Source organism: Pseudoliparis swirei, chromosome 18 (assembly GCF_029220125.1).
Source record: "Pseudoliparis swirei isolate HS2019 ecotype Mariana Trench chromosome 18, NWPU_hadal_v1, whole genome shotgun sequence".
NCBI classification, from domain to species: domain Eukaryota; kingdom Metazoa; phylum Chordata; class Actinopteri; order Perciformes; family Liparidae; genus Pseudoliparis; species Pseudoliparis swirei.
The window spans coordinates 1,345,206-1,364,602 of record NC_079405.1 but is presented as its reverse complement, the minus strand read 5'-3'; the positions used below and the strand labels follow the sequence as shown (position 1 = coordinate 1,364,602).

The 19,397-nt window shown below is 49.0% G+C and overlaps 1 protein-coding gene across 1 annotated transcript; it reads left to right on the top strand.

Moving 5' to 3' along the window:
- Positions 1–990: 990 nt before the first annotated feature.
- Positions 991–13,167, top strand: si:dkey-43k4.5 (potassium voltage-gated channel subfamily S member 1). Its single transcript, XM_056436548.1, has 9 exons — positions 991–1,140; positions 1,214–1,347; positions 2,104–2,274; positions 3,624–3,795; positions 9,332–9,415; positions 9,938–10,099; positions 10,215–10,298; positions 11,273–11,365; positions 12,221–13,167. The coding sequence occupies exons 1-9, from the start codon at positions 991–993 to the stop codon at positions 12,596–12,598; spliced, it is 1,428 nt and encodes a 475-aa protein (XP_056292523.1). The 3' UTR covers positions 12,599–13,167.
- Positions 13,168–19,397: the final 6,230 nt, after the last annotated feature.

Sequence of the window (19,397 nt, the reverse complement as noted above, 5' to 3'; positions counted from 1 at the left end):
TCCTCAGAGGACACTCCTCAGGGGACACTCCTCAGAGGACACTCTTCAGAGGACATTCCTCAGAGGACACTCTTCAGAGGACACTCCTCAGAGGACACTCCTCAGGACACTCTTCAGAGGACACTCCTCAGAGGACACTCCTCAGAGGACACTCCTCAGGGGACACTCTTCAGAGGACACTCCTCAGAGGACACTCTTCAGAGGACACTCCTCAGAGGACACTCCTCAGGGGACACTCCTCAGATGACACTCTTCAGAGGACACTCCTCAGAGGACACTCCTCAGGACACTCTTCAGAGGACACTCCTCAGAGGACACTCCTCAGAGGACACTCCTCAGGGGACACTCTTCAGAGGACACTCTTCAGGACACTCTTCAGAGGACACTCCTCAGGGGACACTCATCAGAGGACACTCCTCAGAGGACACTCTTCAGAGGACACTCCTCAGAGGACACTCCTCAGGGGACACTCCTCAGATGACACTCTTCAGAGGACACTCCTCAGAGGACACTCCTCAGGACACTCTTCAGAGGACACTCCTCAGAGGACACTCCTCAGAGGACACTCCTCAGGGGACACTCTTCAGAGGACACTCTTCAGGACACTCTTCAGAGGACACTCCTCAGAGGACACTCCTCAGAGGACACTCCTCAGGGGACACTCCTCAGAGGACACTCCTCAGGGGACACTCCTCAGAGGACACTCCTCAGAGGACACTCCTCAGGACACTCCTCACTGTTTGAACTCTTGAGTGAGTCCACAGCGCTTTATTGTGAAAAGCTGGTGGAGGCGTTTCTCTGGTCTGTTGAGTTGGAGGAGGTGCAGCTGCTTTACTCTGAAGGCTCCGCCGGCTGGCTCCCGGCCAGCTGCTCCTCGTTGAGCAGATTAAACACAGAGGAGCTGCTCCACTGTGTTCTCTGGAGCCGCTGACTCAGCAGGAGGTGGAGGAGTCTCTCTCGGTGCAGTCGGAGTCTCCGGCTGTGGGCGCCATGGTGACGCAGCGGGACCCCCACGGGGGTCTGCTCCACGTGAACATCGGAGGCCTGAAGAGGAGCCTCTGCTGCACCTCCTTGAGGAGGTTCCCCGACACGCGGCTGGGGAAGCTGCTGTCGTGTGACTCGGAGGAGGCCATTCTGCAGGTGGGTGGAGGAGGCGCGGCCCGAAGAGTCCGACTCCCTCCCTCCTCTGAACCTCCTCCTCCTCCTCCTCCAGGTGTGTGATGACTACGATGTGCAGCAGGAGGAGTTCTACTTCGACAGGAGTCCGGGTCTCTTCCCGTACGTCCTCCACTTCTACCGGACGGGGAAGCTGCACGTCATGGAGGAGCTGTGCGTCTTCTCCTTCAGGTCCGTCCCTCTGCTCCTCCTCCCTGCTCTTCCTCCCTGCTCCTCCCCTCTGCTCCTCCTCCCTGCTCCTCCTCTCTGCTCCTCCTCCCTGCTCCTCCTCTCTGCTCCTCCTCCTCTCTCCTCCTCCTCTCCTCCTCTCTCCTCCTCCTCCTCCTCTCTCCTCCTCTCTCTCCTCCTCCTCTCCTCCTCTCTCCTCCTCCTCTCTCTCCTCCTCTGCTCCTCCTCTGCTCCTCCTCTCTGCTCCTCCTCTCTGCTCCTCCTCCTCTGCTCCTCCTCCTCTGCTCCTCCTCTCTGCTCCTCCTCTCTGCTCCTCCTCTCTGCTCCTCCTCCCTCCTCCTCTCTCTCCTCCTCCTCCCTGCTCCTCCTCTCTGCTCCTCCTCCTCTCTCCTCCTCTCTCCTCCTCCTCTCTCCTCCTCCTCCTCTCCTCTCTCCTCTCCTCCTCCTCTCTCCTCCTCTCCTCCTCCTCCTCCTCTCTCCCTCCTCCTGCTCCTCCTCCCTGCTCCTCCTCTCTGCTCCTCCTCTCTGTTCCTCCTCTCTGCTCCTCCTCCTCCTCCCTGCTCCTCCTCCCTCCTCCTCTCTCCTCCTCCTCTCTGCTCCTCCCTCCTCCTCCTCCTCTCTCCTCCTCCTCTCTGCTCCTCCCTCCTCCTCCTCTCTGCTCCTCCTCCCTGCTCCTCCTCTCTCCTCCTCCTCTCTGCTCCTCCTCCTCCCTGCTCCTCCTCTCTGCTCCTCTAAAGCTCCGCCCCCTGTGTCCCTCAGCCAGGAGATGGAGTACTGGGGCATCAACGAGTTCTTCCTGGACAGCTGCTGCAGCCTCCGGTACCACGACCGCAAGATGGAGAACAGACGGAGGCGGAGCTGGGACGACGAGAGCGACGCCAGCAGCGAGGAGGAGGAGGAGGAGGAGGACGAGATCTCAGAGCTCAACAGGTGGGGGGGGGGGGGGGGTGGAGGAGTGGAGGTGAAGTTGATGGGTGGAGGAGTGGAGGTGAAGTGTAGGGTTGATGGGTGGAGGAGTGGAGGTGGAGGTGAAGTGGAGGGTTGATGGGTGGAGGAGTGGAGGTGAAGTGTAGGGTTGATGGGTGGAGGAGTGGAGGTGGAGGTGAAGTGGAGGGTTGATGGGTGGAGGAGTGGAGGAGTGGAGGTGAAGTGGAGGGTTGATGGGTGGAGGAGTGGAGGTGGAGGTGAAGTGGAGGGTTGATGGGTGGAGGAGTGGAGGTGAAGTGTAGGGTTGATGGGTGGAGGAGTGGAGGAGTGGAGGTGAAGTGGAGGGTTGATGGGTGGAGGTGGAGGTGAAGTGGAGGGTTGATGGGTGGAGGAGTGGAGGTGGAGGTGAAGTGGAGGGTTGATGGGTGGAGGAGTGGAGGTGGAGGTGAAGTGGAGGGTTGATGGGTGGAGGAGTGGAGGTGAAGTGTAGGGTTGATGGGTGGAGGAGTGGAGGTGGAGGTGGAGTGGAGGAGTGGAGGGTTGATGGGTGGAGGTGGAGGTGAAGTGGAGGGTTGATGGGTGGAGGTGAAGTGGAGGGTTGATGGGTGGAGGAGTGGAGGTGAAGTGTAGGGTTGATGGGTGGAGGTGGAGGTGAAGTGGAGGGTTGATGGGTGGAGGTGGAGTTGAAGTGTAGGGTTGATGGGTGGAGGAGTGGAGGTGAAGTGGAGGGTTGATGGGTGGAGGTGGAGGTGAAGTGGAGGGTTGATGGGTGGAGGTGGAGGTGAAGTGTAGGGTTGATGGGTGGAGGTGAAGTGGAGGGTTGATGGGTGGAGGAGTGGAGGTGAAGTGTAGGGTTGATGGGTGGAGGAGTGGAGGTGAAGTGTAGGGTTGATGGGTGGAGGAGTGGAGGTGAAGTGGAGGGTTGATGGGTGGAGGTGGAGGTGAAGTGGAGGGTTGATGGGTGGAGGTGAAGTGGAGGGTTGATGGGTGGAGGTGAAGTGGAGGGTTGATGGGTGGAGGAGTGGAGGTGAAGTGGAGGGTTGATGGGTGGAGGTGAAGTGTAGGGTTGATGGGTGGAGGTGAAGTGGAGGGTTGATGGGTGGAGGTGGAGGTGAAGTGTAGGGTTGATGGGTGGAGGTGAAGTGGAGGGTTGATGGGTGGAGGAGTGGAGGTGAAGTGTAGGGTTGATGGGTGGAGGTGGAGGTGAAGTGTAGGGTTGATTGGTGGAGGTGAAGTGGCGGGTTGATGGGTGGAGGAGTGGAGGTGAAGTGTAGGGTTGATGGGTGGAGGAGTGGAGGTGAAGTGGAGGGTTGATGGGTGGAGGAGTGGAGGGTAACGCGCTCCGCCCCCAGGGACCTGCGCCTCCTCCGCCTCGGGCCCTGTGGGGCCTCCAGGAAGCTCCTCTGGCTGATGATGGAGAACCCGAGTTACTCCGCCTCCAGCCGGGTGTTCAGCCTGCTCTCCATCGGGGTGGTGCTCACCTCCATCGCCATGGTCTGCATCCGCAGCATCCCCGAGTACCAGGTACCATGACCTCTGACTCATGACCTCTGACTCATGACCTCTGACTCATGACCTCTGACCTTTGATCTGTGTCTCATGTCCTGTGACCTTTGACCTGCGTCTCATGTCCTCTGACCTCTGTCTCATGTCCTCTGACCTGTCTCATGTCCTCTGACCTGTGTCTCATGTCCTCTGACCTTTGACCTGTTTCTCATGTCCTCTGACCTATGTCTCATGTCCTCTGACCTCTGACCTGTGTCTCATGACCTCTGACCTGTGTCTCATGTCCTCTGACCTGTGTCATGTCCTCTGACCTCTGACCTGTGTCTCATGTCCTCTGACCTATGTCCTCTGACCTTTGACCTGTGTCTCATGTCCTGTGACCTTTGACCTGCGTCTCATGTCCTCTGACCTGTGTCTCATGTCCTCTGACCTGTGTCTCATGTCCTCTGACCTCTGACCTGTGTCTCATGTCCTCTGACCTGTGTCTCATGTCCTCTGACCTGTGTCTCATGTCCTCTGACCTCTGACCTGTGTCTCATGTCCTCTGGCCTCTGACCTATGTCTCATGTCCTCTGACCTTTGATCTGTGTCTCATGTCCTGTGACCTTTGACCTGTGTCTCATGTCCTCTGACCTGCGTCTCATGTCCTCTGACCTGTGTCTCATGTCATGTGACCTTTGACCTGCGTCTCATGTCCTCTGACCTGCGTCTCATGTCCTCTGACCTGTGTCTCATGTCCTCTGACCTCTGACCTTTGATCTGTGTCTCATGTCCTGTGACCTTTGACCTGTGTCATGTCCTCTGACCTCTGTCTCATGTCCTCTGACCTGTGTCTCATGTCCTGTAACCTTTGACCTGTGTCTCATGTCCTCTGACCTCTGTCTCATGTCCTCTGACCTTTGACCTGTGTCTCATGTCCTGTGACCTTTGACCTGCGTCTCATGTCCTCTGACCTGTGTCATGTCCTCTGACCTCTGACCTGTGTCTCATGTCCTCTGACCTTTGACCTGTGTCTCATGTTCTCTGACCTTTGACCTGTGTCTCATGTCCTGTGACCTTTGACCTGCGTCTCATGTCCTCTGACCTCTGTCTCATGTCCTCTGACCTGTGTCTCATGTCCTCTGACCTCTGTCTCATGTCCTCTGACCTTTGACCTGTGTCTCATGTCCTGTAGCCTTTGACCTGCGTCTCATGTCCTCTGACCTTTGACCTGTGTCTCATGTCCTGTGACCTTTGACCTGCGTCTCATGTCCTCTGACCTGTGTCATGTCCTCTGACCTGTGTCTCATGTCCTCTGACCTTTGACCTGTGTCTCATGTCCTCTGACCTCTGTCTCATGTCCTCTGACCTTTGACCTGTGTATCATGTCCTCTGACCTATGTCTCATGTCCTCTGACCTTTGACCTGTGTCTCATGTCCTGTGACCTTTGACCTGCGTCTTATGTCCTCTGACCTGTGTCTCATGTCCTCTGACCTCTGACCTGTGTCTCATGTCCTCTGACCTGTGTCTCATGTCCTCTGACCTCTGTCTCATGTCCTCTGACCTTTGACCTGTGTCTCATGTCCTGTGACCTTTGACCTGCGTCTCATGTCCTCTGACCTGTGTCTCATGTCCTCTGACCTCTGTCTCATGATCTCTGACCTTTGATCTGTGTCTCATGTCCTGTGACCTTTGACCTGCGTCTCATGTCCTCTGACCTGCGTCTCATGTCCTCTGACCTCTGACCTGTGTCTCATGTCCTCTGACCTCTGTCTCATGTCCTCTGACCTTTGACCTGTGTCTCATGTCCTCTGACCTGTGTCTCATGTCCTCTGACCTCTGTCTCATGTCCTCTGACCTTTGACCTGTGTCTCATGTCCTGTGACCTTTTTTTTCCTTTTTTTTTTTCTTCTTCTTTATTTTAAGACAAAACAATACATAGACATAACACCTAGAGGACAATAAACAATGCAAACGACAAAACAATGGACATAACATCATAAAGTCAGAGTATTTCTGAAAAAAAGAAAGAAAAAAACAAAAACAACAAAAAACAAACAAAACAAACATAATAATAATTAGAAGGAGAAGAAGAAAGAAAGACAGATGCATGTGTACATGTGTATATGTGTGTTTGTGTGCATTTATGAATTAACTAATAAATAAGAAGAGTGGTGTCATGTTTGTAAAAATATAGTGAATGATGACCAGATGTCGTGGTGTTCTGTTGTATTGTCAATGATAGATGAGGTGAGTTGTTCCATTGAAATATATTCTGACATTAAATTTTTCCAGTGTGAGATATGTGTGTTATTCCTTGATTTCCAGTTCACGAGGATTGTTTTCTTGGCGATAGTTAGGGCCACGAGAAGTATTTTGCAGTTTGTTTTGCTCAGGTTTATAGATGAGATGTCTCCCAGTAAACAGAGTGATGGGGATAATGGGATGAGGCAGCCCAGGAAAACAGACAGTGACTCAGTTATTTGTTTCCAAAAGTGTTGAACTGGTGTGCAGTGCCAGGTGGCGTGAATGTAACTATCCTGAGTATTTTGCATGCAATGTGGACAGATATCTGTAGTGAAACCCATTTTAAACATTTTGTGCCCAGTGTAGTGAATTCTGTGAAGTATTTTATATTGTATTAGTTGTAAATTTGTATTTTGGTCATAAAATATATATTAGTACAGATTTTGGTCCAGAAGTCGGCATCAGGAGTGATAGCCAAGTCAAATTCCATTTTATTATTGGTATGGTTATTATTTCAGAGTGTGATATTATGCTACATATTTTTGAGATTAATTTATTTGAGGAGGTGATATTAATTAACTGTGAGGTTGGGGGAGGTAATTCCAAATGTGTGGCCTTAATGTTGAATTTTGTTTGAAGGGATGATTTAAGTTGTAGATATTCCAGAAAGTGATTTTTCCCGATGCCGTACTTCTGAACCAAATGGGGAAATGAAACCAGGGTATTGTGATTAAAGATGTGTTTCAAATGAGTGATGCCTTTAGTGGACCATGTGTGGAGATTTAAAGGCTTATTACTGCTTAGAATGTCCAGATTATTCCATATAGGGGTGAAATTTGAGGGTGCAAAAGTGACATTAGTGATTTTGTGGAATTTCCACCAGGCTGTCAGAGTTTCTGCTATTGTTACCATTTTGAAGCAAGGATGGCGTTTGATTGATTGGCTGAGAAATGGTAGGTCTGAAATCTGGATGTCCTTACATACTGTCTGTTCTATGTCTAACCATGTGTTGTCTGAGTGAGTGGGGTGGATCCATTTAAGAATGTATTGAAGTTAGTTTGCTAGTGAATAGTGAGAAAAATTTGGAGCTTCAAGTCCTCCTTGTTTTTTTGTTTGTTGTAAAGTGGCCAGTTTTATTCTTGGTGTTTTATTTTTCCAGTAAAATTTAGTAACGAGTGAGTCAAGAGATTTGAACCAGGAGTGGGTGGGTTGAGATGGAATCATTGTAAATAGGTAATTTATTTTAGGAAGAATTGTCATTTTAACTGTTGCTATTCTGCCCATGAGTGACAGTGGTAGTTTCATCCAGCGGAGGAGGTCGTCGGTTATTGTTTTAAGTAGTGGAGTGAAGTTGAGTGTGAACAGCTCTGACAGCCTGGAGGAAATATGTATTCCCAAATAAGTGATGACACCAGTGCAAAAAGGAATAGGTGGTGTGTGGCCTGCCCCATCCCAACTGTTACTGTCTAATGGAAGGATGAATGATTTGTTCCAGTTAATTGAGTAGTTAGAGATTTTGGAGAATGTGTCTATAATTTTAATAGTTTCCTGTAACGATGAATATGGCTTTTGGAGGAAGAGCAATATATCATCGGCATAAAGACTGATTTTGTGATGGTATTGAGTGTTTGGATTCCTTTTATGATGGTATTCTGACGAATGGCAGCAGCTAGCGGTTCAATGAAAATGATGAAAAGTGAGGGAGAGTGGGCATCCTTGCCTTGTCCCCCTGTGCAGTGTGAAGCTGTGAGAGGTGTGTCCATTGGTGATGACGGTGGCTGGAGGTGCAGTGTATAGAATTTTGACCCAGTTAATAAATGACTCCCCAAAACCAAATCTTTTTAATGCACTTAAGAGAAATGTCAATTTACTTTATCGAATGCTTTTCTGCGTCTAAGGAGGCGATGATGGTTCGGGTTTGTTGTAATGATGAGTAGTTGATTAAATTAAACAGTCTGCGTGTGTTAGTGTATGAGTGTCTACCTTTGATAAAGCCGGATTGATCTGGGTGAATTTTAAATGGAGTGACTTTTTCTAATCTATGAGCTAGTGCCTTTGTGATGATTTTAATGTCTACATTGAGGAGGGAAATGGGACGGTAGCTTGATGGAAGAGTTGGATCTTTGTTTGGTTTGAGGAGAAGTGATATACAGGCTGTATTCATGCTTGCTGGGAATTGCAAATTTTGTTTTATTTCTGTTATCATCTTGTGAAAAAGTGGAGCTATGATGAACCAAAAGTGTTTCTAGAACTCTGCAGGGTAGCCATCAGGTCCGGGTGCTTTGTTATTGGGCCTGAGATGGAGGGCAGAACAAAGTTCATCCTGTGTTCATGGGGAGTCAAGTGTGTTCTTTTGTTCTTTGTTCATCTGTGGTAAATCAATGCTGTTGAGAAATGAATGGATGTCTTCTGGGTGTGGGTCCTTTTCAGATGAATAAAGTTTGGCATAAAAACTTCTGAAGATTGTCCTCTGACCTCTGTCTCATGACCTCTGACCTTTGATCTGTGTCTCATGTCCTGTGACCTTTGACCTGCGTCTCATGTCCTCTGACCTGTGTCTCATGTCCTCTGACCTTTGACCTGTGTCTCATGTCCTGTGACCTTTGACCTGCGTCTCATGTCCTCTGACCTCTGTCTCATGTCCTCTGACCTTTGACCTGTGTCTCATGTCCTGTGACCTTTGACCTGCGTCTCATGTCCTCTGACCTGCGTCTAATGTCCTCTGACCTCTGACCTGTGTCTCATGTCCTCTGACCTCTGACCTGCGTCTCATGTCCTCTGACCTCTGACCTGTGTCTCATGTCCTCTGACCTGCGTCTCATGTCCTCTGACCTCTGACCTGTGTCTCATGTCCTCTGACCTCTGACCTGCATCTCATGTCCTCTGACCTGCGTCTCATGTCCTCTGACCTCTGACTCATGTCCTCTGACCTCTGACCTGCGTCTCATGTCCTCTGACCTCTGATCTGTGTCTCATGTCCTCTGACCTGTGTCTCATGTCCTCTGACCTGCGTCTCATGTCCTCTGACCTCTGACCTGTGTCTCATGTCCTGTGACCTTTGAACTGCATCTCATGTCCTCTGACCTGTGTCTCATGTCCTCTGACCTGTCTCATGTCCTCTGACCTTTGACCTGTGTCTCATGTCCTGTGACCTTTGACCTGCGTCTCATGTCCTCTGACCTGTGTCTCATGTCCTCTGACCTGTGTCTCATGTCCTGTGACCTGTGTCTCATGTCCTCTGACCTGCGTCTCATGTCCTCTGACCTGTGTCTCATATCCTCTGACCTCTGACCTGTGTCTCATGTCCTCTGACCTCTGACCCCTCAGACGTTTGACGATGAAGGGAAGGTGATGGACGACCCCACCATGGAGGCTCTGGAGGCTCTCTGCACCGGCTGGTTCACCTTCGAGGTGAGAGGAAGAGTACTAGTGATACTAGTGATAGTACTAGTGATACTAGTGATACTAGTGATAGTACTAGTGATACTAGTGATACTAGTGATAGTACTAGTGATACTAGTGATAGTACTAGTGATACTAGTGATATTACTAGTGATCCTGGTCCCCAGGTGACCCGGTCTTGCTTGTGGGCCCCAGGTGACCCGGTCTTGCTTGTGGGCCCCAGGTGACCCGGTCTTGCTTGCGGTCCCCAGGTGACCCGGTCTTGCTTGCGGTCCCCAGGTGACCCAGTCTTGCTTGCGGTCCCCAGGTGACCCGGTCTTGCTTGTGGTCCCCAGGTGACCCGGTCTTGCTTGTGGGCCCCAGGTGACCCGGTCTTGCTTGTGGGCCCCAGGTGACCCGGTCTTGCTTGCGGTCCCCAGGTGACCCGGTCTTGCTTGTGGTCCCCAGGTGACCCGGTCTTGCTTGTGGGCCCCAGGTGACCCGGTCTTGCTTGCGGTCCCCAGGTGACCCGGTCTTGCTTGTGGTCCCCAGGTGGTGGCCCGGCTGCTGCTGGCTCCGAACAAGAGGAAGTTCTTCCGCCAGCCGCTGAACCTCATCGACGTGGTCTCGGTGGGTCCGGTCTACGTCACGGTGGTCTCTGACATCACTCTGGGACCGGAGTCTGAACTGGGAGCGCTGGGCCGGCTCATGCAGGTTCTGAGGGCCTCATTACATCATCCGGTCCTGTTGGTTCCTCAGGAGAACCTTCAAGGCCAGGACCACGTGGTTCCTGAAGGACCGCATGATGTCATCTCTCTCTCTCTCTCAGGTCTTGCGGTTGATGAGGGTCTTCAGGGTTCTGAAGTTGGCCCGACACTCGACGGGTCTCCGGTCTCTGGGAGCGACTCTCCGGGTGAGTCTGCTCAACATGTCTGGTTCTGGGCTCCACGGTTCTGGTTCTGGGTTCTGGGCTCCAGAGAATCTGGTTCTAGGCTTCATGGTTCTGGGCTTCAGGGTTCTGGTTCTGAGCTTCAGGGTTCTGGTTCTAGGCTTTAGGGTTCTGGGCTTCATGGTTCTGGTTCTAGGCTTCAGGGTTCTGGTTCTAGGCTTCAGGGTTCTGGGCTTCAGGGTTCTAGGCTTCATGGTTCTGGTCTCCAGTGTTCTGGTTCTGGACTCCAGGGTTCTGATTCTGGGCTTCAGGGTTCTGGGCTCCAGGGTTCTGATTCTGGCCTCTAGGGTTCTGGTTCTGGTCTTCAGGGTTCTGGCCTCTAGGGTTCTGATTCTGGCCTCTAGGGTTCTGGTTCTGGTCTTCAGGGTTCTGGCCTCTAGGGTTCTGGTTCTGGCCTCTAGGGTTCTGGTTCTGGTCTTCAGGGTTCTGGCCTCTAGGGTTCTGGTTCTGGCCTCTAGGGTTCTGGTTCTGGGCTCCAGGGTTCTGGTTCTGGTCTTCAGGGACAGCAGGAACAATGTAAAACACTCCTGATGAAATTTAAAGGAGGCGACATGATGTCATTGAATGTTGTTAGAGAGGAGGAGGAGAACCAGGGAGTCACATTACAGACCCCTCTGCACTGAGGAGGAGGAGGAGGAGGAGGAAGAGGAAGAGGAAGAGGAGGAAGAGGGAGGAGGAGAGGGAGGAGGAGGGGGGCGAGGGAGGAGGAGGAGGAAGAGGAAGAGGGAGGAGGAGGAGGAGGGGGGGAGGAGAGGGGGGAGGAGGAGGAGGAAGAGGGAGGAGGAAGAGGAAGAGGAATAGGGAGGAGGAGGAGGGGGGGAGGGAGGAGAGGGAGGAAGAGGAAGGGGGGAGAGGGAGGAGGAGGAGGGAGGAGGAGGAGGAGGAGGAGCGGCTCACCTGCGATGACGTCACCCTGAGGCTCCGCCTCCTGTCTGCAGCACAGTTACCGTGAGGTCGGCATCCTGCTGCTCTACATCGCTGTGGGCGTGTCCGTCTTCTCCGGGATCGTCTACACCGCGGAGTACGAGGAGGTGAGTACTCCTCACAGTACTCACAGTACTACTCACAGTACTACTCACAGTACTCATAGTACTCACAGTACTACTCACAGTACTCACAGTACTACTCACAGTACTCATAGTACTCACAGTACTACTCACAGTACTCACAGTACTACTCACAGTACTCATAGTACTCACAGTACTCACAGTACTACTCACAGTACTCACAGTACTCACAGTACTACTCACAGTACTCATAGTACTCACAGTACTCACAGTACTCACAGCACTCACAGTGCTACTCACAGCACTCACAGCACTCACAGTACCACTCACAGCACTCACAGTACTCATAGTACTCACAGTACTCACAGTACTACTCACAGTACTCATAGTACTCACAGTACTCACAGTACTACTCACAGTACTCACAGTACTCACAGTACTACTCACAGTACTACTCACAGTACTCACAGTACTACTCACAGTACTCATAGTACTACTCACAGTACTCACAGTACTCACAGTACTACTCACAGTACTACTCACAGTACTACTCACAGTACTCATAGTACTCACAGTACTCACAGTACTCCTCACAGTACTACTCACAGTACTACTCACAGTACTACTCACAGTACTACTCACAGTACTCACAGTACTCCTTAAAGTACAAAGTGTAAAAATAATAATACAATATTAAATATAATACAGTAACAATAATAATAAAATAACAATAAAAATAAAATAATAATATTATAATAATATAATAATAATAATATAATAATAATATAATAATATAATAATGATACAAATGAATACAAGGATATGATACAATGGTATGACTCCCAGCGTGTGACGGTGTGATTCCACTTCCTGTCCCAGGGCGTGGGCCTGGACACCATCCCGGCCTGCTGGTGGTGGGGGACGGTCAGCATGACCACGGTGGGCTACGGGGACCTGGTGCCGGTCACCGTGGCCGGGAAGCTGGCGGCCAGCGGCTGCATTCTGGGCGGCACCCTGGTGGTGGCGCTGCCCATCACCATCATCTTCAACAAGTTCTCCTACTTCTACCGGCGGCAGAAGGCCCTGGAGGCGTCGGTGAGGAGCAACCACCGGGGGGCGATGAACTGCGAGAACCAGGAGGAAGAGGAGGAGCACCGGGAGGACGAGGCCGACGGCGGCGTGCTGAACTACAGCTACGTGGAGCACCCGTCCTCCTGGTCCACGCCGAGGAGGAAGGAGGTGCTGCAGGAGGAGTGACATCTTCTCAACAGGTCTTAACAGGAAGTGACATATTCTCCTCAGGTCTCAACAGGAAGGGACATCTTCTCGTCGGGTCTCAACAGGAAGTGACATATTCTCCTCGGGCCTCAACAGGAAGTGACATCTTCTCCTCAGGTCTTAACAGGAAGTGACATATTCTCCTCAGGTCTCAACAGGAAGGGACATCTTCTCCTCGTGCCTCAACAGGAAGTGACATCTTCTTCTCGGGTCTCAACAGGAAGTGACATATTATCCTCGTGCCTCAACAGGAAGTGACATCTTCTCGGGTCTCAACAGGAAGTGACATCTTCTCAACCGGAAGTGACATCTTACGCACGCAAATACAAAGTACCATGAAGAGCTGTGAAGATATTTAATAGTAATAACGTACATGTACTCCATAGTTCAGGGCTGCTATGCAAATGTTATATTGAAAGTAATCTATAAATTAATATCATAGCTAACATTTATTGATCACAGCCGTATATTAAACCATTAAAGAGCTTCCACTTTGATTATTATAAATCATATTCTGTATAATTCTGTATTAAATATGATTCAGTATGTTTCAGTTTTACTACTTTACGTCAGTAGAGGATCGAAGTATTTATTCCTCTTCCAGATTTTCATCAATTAAAAATCAATAAAACTACCAGAAAATAATTCAATTGAAAAAAAAGCGATTTAAATTTCTTTAGTTTTTATTTATTTCAATTTTTCGAGCAAACAAATACAAACAAACATCAGCTGGAACACAAACAGGAAGTTTAAGGCCGAACAGACAGAAACGCTCATCGTTTCATTTGTTTTATAAAAATGTGGAAATAGCTGCAAAAAGAAGAAAATAGATCAAAAACATGAATCTGTTTCAGCAGGATTCAAAATCGAGACGTGTTTGTTCGGTTTTCACTTAGCAGAAGTTTCATGTTTAATAATTCACATCACAGAAAAGAGTAAAAAAACTAAAACAATCAACAGTTTAATTTCTCTCCAGTGATTACGACTAAACATCAGGATCCAGAACGAGCTGCAATATTACTTTATTTAATATTTACCTTTTCTTCTCCGACTGAACCTTCAGAAGATTAAAAAATTAAATAATATGAACATATTAAATAATATGAAAAAATTAAATAATATGAACATATTAAATAATATGAAAAAATTAAATAATATAAACCATATTAAATAACATGAACATATTAAATAACATGAACATATTAAATAATATGAACATATTAAATAATATGAAAAAATTAAATAATATAAACCATATTAAATAACATGAACATATTAAATAATATGAACATATTAAATAACATGAACATATTAAATAATATAAACCATATTAAATAATATGAACATATTAAATAACATGAACGTATTAAATAATATGAACATATTAAATAACATGAACATATTAAATAATATGAAAAAATTTAATAATATAAACCATATTAAATAACGAACATATTAAATAATATGAACATATTAAATAACATGAACATATTAAATAATATGAACAAATTAAATAATATGAACATATTAAATAACATGAACATATTAAATAACATTAAATATGAACATATTAAATAACATGAACATATTAAATATGAACATATTAAATAATATGAACATTAAATAACATGAACATATTAAACATGAACATATTAAATAACATGAACATATTAAACATGAACATATTAAATATGAACATATTAAATAACATGAACATATTAAATAACAGGAACATATCTGAACATTTGAAGGCTTTCATTTGGTCTCTAACTCAGATCCTGAAACATTCAGGAGTTTAAACAGCATCTTGATTTGTTGACTCGATAACTAAATATTTTAATATAACTTAAAGTTTGGAGATTAAACCCTTCGGCTGTGATCAGAATATACAAACACAGCCGATGTCTCTCGTATTTACATTATCTATTTCTATTTCTACACCTGAGTTCTACGACCTGAGGAGCTGCTTCAGTGGAGGGGCGTAGAAAAATAAACCTGCTGCTGCTCTGGGGAACGAGGTCGAGGCAGCTTCAGACTGCAGCCTCAGACTGCAGCTTCAGACTGTAGCCTCAGTCCTGAGACTCTTCTTTGAGGAGGAATCTCATTCAAACCAATGAATCCATCGAGTTGAATGTTTTCATAAATCTTTTGTTCCCCCAGTGAGCTAAAGACGCCGGACTCTGAAATATAAAAATAAAATGTTACTCTGAATAAACACTGAAGGTTAAACAGTTTACATCTAAATATATTCCCTAAAAACCTTTTTAACGAACGCGTTGAATCCCTTTCAATGAAGAAAAGCTCGAATTAAAGCTTAATAACTCACTGTGGTTGTACAAGTGATTATTATCAGCTATCAAGTCACACTGTACCTTTAAGGTCAAGTCGTACTGTACCTTTAAGGCGAAGTCGTACTGTACCTTTAAGGTGAAGTCGTACTGTACCTTTAAGGTGAAGTCGTACTGTACCTTTAAGAACAAAAAACATCTCTGTTTAAAGAGACAGTAACAAAGAAACTCTCGAGTCTTCTTCTCCTTCTGTGGTTCTGTGGTCAGTAGTCTTCACAGTGTTCAGAAGGTCCTGCCGAGGTTCTCGGTTCCCCCTCAGAAGTTCTGCTGCCGCCTCTTCTTGGCCTCGATGGCGTCCAGGATGGGCTGCCTCTTGGTCTGGTAGCGCTGGCGGATCTCCTCGATCTCCTGCTCCATCTGGGGGTCCAGAGAGGCCAGGCGCAGCCGCAGGTCCTCCACGGACCACGAGCTCACCTGCAAGACCACATGGGTCAGTCTCACCTGGTCTAGTCTCAGCTGGTCTAGTCTCACCTGGTCTCACATGTTCTAGTCTCACCTGGTCTAGTCTCACATGTTCTAGTCTCACCTGGTCTAGCCTCACCTGGTCTAGTCTCACCTGGTCTAGCCTCACCTGGTCTAGTCTCAGCTGGTCTAGTCTCACCTGGTCTCACATGTTCTAGTCTCACCTGGTCTAGTCTCACATGTTCTAGTCTAACCTGGTCTAGCCTCACCTGGTCTAGTCTCACCTGGTCTAGTCTCACCTGGTCTAGTCTCACATGTTCTAGTCTAACCTGGTCTAGCCTCACCTGGTCAAGTCTCACCTGGTCTAGTCTAACCTGGTCTAGTCTCACATGTTCTAGTCTAACCTGGTCTAGCCTCACCTGGTCTAGTCTCACCTGGTCTAGTCTCACCTGGTCTAGTCTCACCTGGTCTAGTCTCACATGTTCTAGTCTAACCTGGTCTAGCCTCACCTGGTCAAGTCGCACCTGGTCTAGTCTCACCTGGTCTAGTCTCACCTGGTCTAGTCTCACATGTTCTAGTCTAACCTGGTCAAGTCGCACCTGGTCTAGTCTCACCTGGTCTAGTCTCACCTGGTCTAGTCTCACATGTTCTAGTCTAACCTGGTCTAGCCTCACCTGGTCTAGTCTCACCTGGTCTAGTCTCACCTGGTCTAGTCTCACATGTTCTAGTCTAACCTGGTCTAGCCTCACCTGGTCAAGTCGCACCTGGTCTAGTCTCACCTGGTCTAGTCTCACCTGGTCTAGTCTCACATGTTCTAGTCTAACCTGGTCTAGCCTCACCTGGTCTAGCCTCACCTGGTCTAGTCTCACATGTTCTAGTCTAACCTGGTCTAGCCTCACCTGGTCTAGTCTCACCTGGTCTAGTCTCACCTGGTCTAGTCTCACATGTTCTAGTCTAACCTGGTCTAGCCTCACCTGGTCTAGTCTCACCTGGTCTAGTCTCACCTGGTCTAGTCTCACATGTTCTAGTCTAACCTGGTCTAGCCTCACCTGGTCAAGCCTCACCTGGTCAAGTCGCACCTGGTCTAGTCTCACCTGGTCTAGTCTCACCTGGTCTAGTCTCACATGTTCTAGCCTCACCTGGTCTAGCCTCACCTGGTCAAGTCTCACCTGGTCTAGTCTCACCTGGTCTAGTCTCACATGGTCTAGCCTCAGCTGGTCTAGTCTCACCTGGTCTAGTCTCACCTGGTCTAGCCTCAGCTGGTCTAGTCTCACCTGGTCTAGCCTCACCTGGTCAAGTCTCACCTGGTCTAGTCTCACCTGGTCTAGTCTCACCTGGTCTCACATGGTCTAGTCTCACATGGTCTAGCCTCAGCTGGTCTAGTCTCAGCTGGTCTAGTCTCACATGGTCTAGCCTCAGCTGGTCTAGTCTCAGCTGGTCTAGTCTCACCTGGTCTAGTCTCACCTGGTCTAGTCTCACATGTTCTAGCCTCACCTGGTCAAGTCGCACCTGGTCTAGTCTCACCTGGTCTAGTCTCACCTGGTCTAGTCTCACATGTTCTAGTCTAACCTGGTCTAGCCTCACCTGGTCTAGTCTCACCTGGTCTAGTCTCACCTGGTCTAGTCTCACATGTTCTAGTCTAACCTGGTCTAGCCTCACCTGGTCTAGTCTCACCTGGTCTAGTCTCACCTGGTCTAGTCTCACCTGGTCTAGTCTCACATGTTCTAGTCTAACCTGGTCTAGCCTCACCTGGTCTAGTCTCACCTGGTCTAGTCTCACCTGGTCTAGTCTCACCTGGTCTAGTCTCACATGTTCTAGTCTAACCTGGTCTAGCCTCACCTGGTCTAGTCTCACCTGGTCTAGTCTCACCTGGTCTAGTCTCACATGTTCTAGTCTAACCTGGTCTAGCCTCACCTGGTCAAGCCTCACCTGGTCAAGTCGCACCTGGTCTAGTCTCACCTGGTCTAGTCTCACATGTTCTAGTCTAACCTGGTCTAGCCTCACCTGGTCTAGCCTCACCTGGTCAAGTCTCACCTGGTCTAGTCTCACCTGGTCTAGTCTCACATGGTCTAGCCTCAGCTGGTCTAGCCTCAGCTGGTCTAGTCTCACCTGGTCTAGCCTCAGCTGGTCTAGTCTCACCTGGTCTAGCCTCACCTGGTCAAGTCTCACCTGGTCTAGTCTCACCTGGTCTAGTCTCACCTGGTCTCACATGGTCTAGTCTCACATGGTCTAGCCTCAGCTGGTCTAGTCTCAGCTGGTCTAGTCTCACCTGGTCTCACATGGTCTAGTCTCACATGGTCTAGCCTCAGCTGGTCTAGCCTCACCTGGTCTAGTCTCACCTGGTCTAGCCTCAGCTGGTCTAGTCTCACCTGGTCTAGTCTAACATGTTCTAGTCTCACCTGGTCTAGTCTCACCTGGTCTAGCCTCACCTGGTCTAGTCTCACCTGGTCTAGTCTCAGCTGGTCTAGTCTCACCTGGTCAAGTCTCACCTGGTCTAGTCTCACCTGGTCTAGTCTCACCTGGTCTAGTCTCACCTGTTCTAGTCTCACCTGGTCTAGCCTCAGCTGGTCTAGTCTCACATGTTCTAGTCTCACCTGGTCTAGTCTCACCTGTTCTAGTCTCAGCTGGTCTAGTCTCACCTGGTCTCACATGTTCTAGTCTCACCTGGTCTAGTCTCACATGTTCTAGTCTCACCTGGTCTAGCCTCACCTGGTCTAGCCTCACCTGGTCTAGTCTAACCTGGTCTCACATGGTCTAGTCTCACCTGGTCTCACATGTTCTAGTCTCACCTGGTCTCACATGTTCTAGTCTCACCTGGTCTCACATGTTCTAGTCTAACCTGGTCTCACATGGTCTAGTCTCACCTGGTCTCACATGGTCTGGTCTCACATGGTCTAGCCTCACCTGGTCTAGCCTCACCTGGTCTCACATGTTCTAGTCTAACCTGGTTTAGTCTCACCTGGTCTAGTCTAACATGTTCTAGTCTAACCTGGTCTAGTCTCACCTGGTCTAGTCTCACCTGGTCTCACATGGTCTAGCCTCACCTGGTCTAGCCTCACCTGGTCTCACATGTTCTAGTCTAACCTGGTCTAGTCTCACATGTTCTAGTCTAACCTGGTCTAGTCTCACCTGGTCTAGTCTAACCTGGTCTAGTCTCACCTGGTCTAGTCTCACCTGGTCTAGTCTCACATGTTCTAGTCTAACCTGGTCTAGTCTCACCTGGTCTAGTCTCACTTGGTCTAGTCTCACCTGGTCTCACATGGTCTAGTCTCACCTGGTCTCCCATGGTCTAGCCTCACCTGGTCTAGTCTCACCTGGTCTAGTCTAACCTGGTCTAGTCTCACCTGGTCTGGTCTCACATGTTCTAGTCTAACCTGGTCTAGTCTCACCTGGTCTAGTCTCACCTGGTCTCACATGGTCTAGTCTCACCTGGTCTCCCATGGTCTAGTCTCACCTGGTCTCCCATGGTCTAGCCTCACCTGGTCTAGTCTCACCTGGTCTAGCCTCAGCTGGTCTGGTTGGTACTGGGCTCAGAAGAGGGTCTACATAAATATACATCCATGATGCCTTCAAAGACCCGTAAATAGACACGTCGGGAAATCTTTATCCCAAACTAAAAATACAGCGAGCGAGAGGAGACCAAGGTGTCTGAGAAGTTCTTCTATTGACCCCCCCCCCCCCCCCCGGCTCTTACCAGCAGCACTCTGGCTATTTATTACCCAGAAGCACCGGAGCTGAAATAGCCGAGGAGAGAGGACGGACCCTGACCTCCCCACCTCCAGGGGGCGCTGTCACACACATGAGACCCTAAACATCAAACGTTTCACCAGAGATGAATCTACGACTTCTGGGATATGATGAAGACCCAGAGAGAGGTTCTATGAGGAGGAGGAGGAGGAGGAGGAGGAGGAGGAGGAGGAGGAGGGAACAAGGAAGCCAATGAGGGAAGATTAAAAATAGAACGTAATGAAATAATAGAAGAGATGTTCTTCTTCTCCTGAATAATAGATGGTAGAGCTTCCCTCCAC

Excerpts from the sequence above, each read along its gene's own strand:
- si:dkey-43k4.5 (XM_056436548.1), top strand. The coding sequence starts at position 991 with ATGGTGACGCAGCGGGACCCCCACGGGGGTCTGCTCCACGTGAACATC. Across the intron at positions 3,796-9,331 it reads GCAGCATCCCCGAGTACCAG|ACGTTTGACGATGAAGGGAA; the intron begins GTACCATGACCT and ends CTGACCCCTCAG. Across the intron at positions 10,100-10,214 it reads CGCTGGGCCGGCTCATGCAG|GTCTTGCGGTTGATGAGGGT; the intron begins GTTCTGAGGGCC and ends TCTCTCTCTCAG.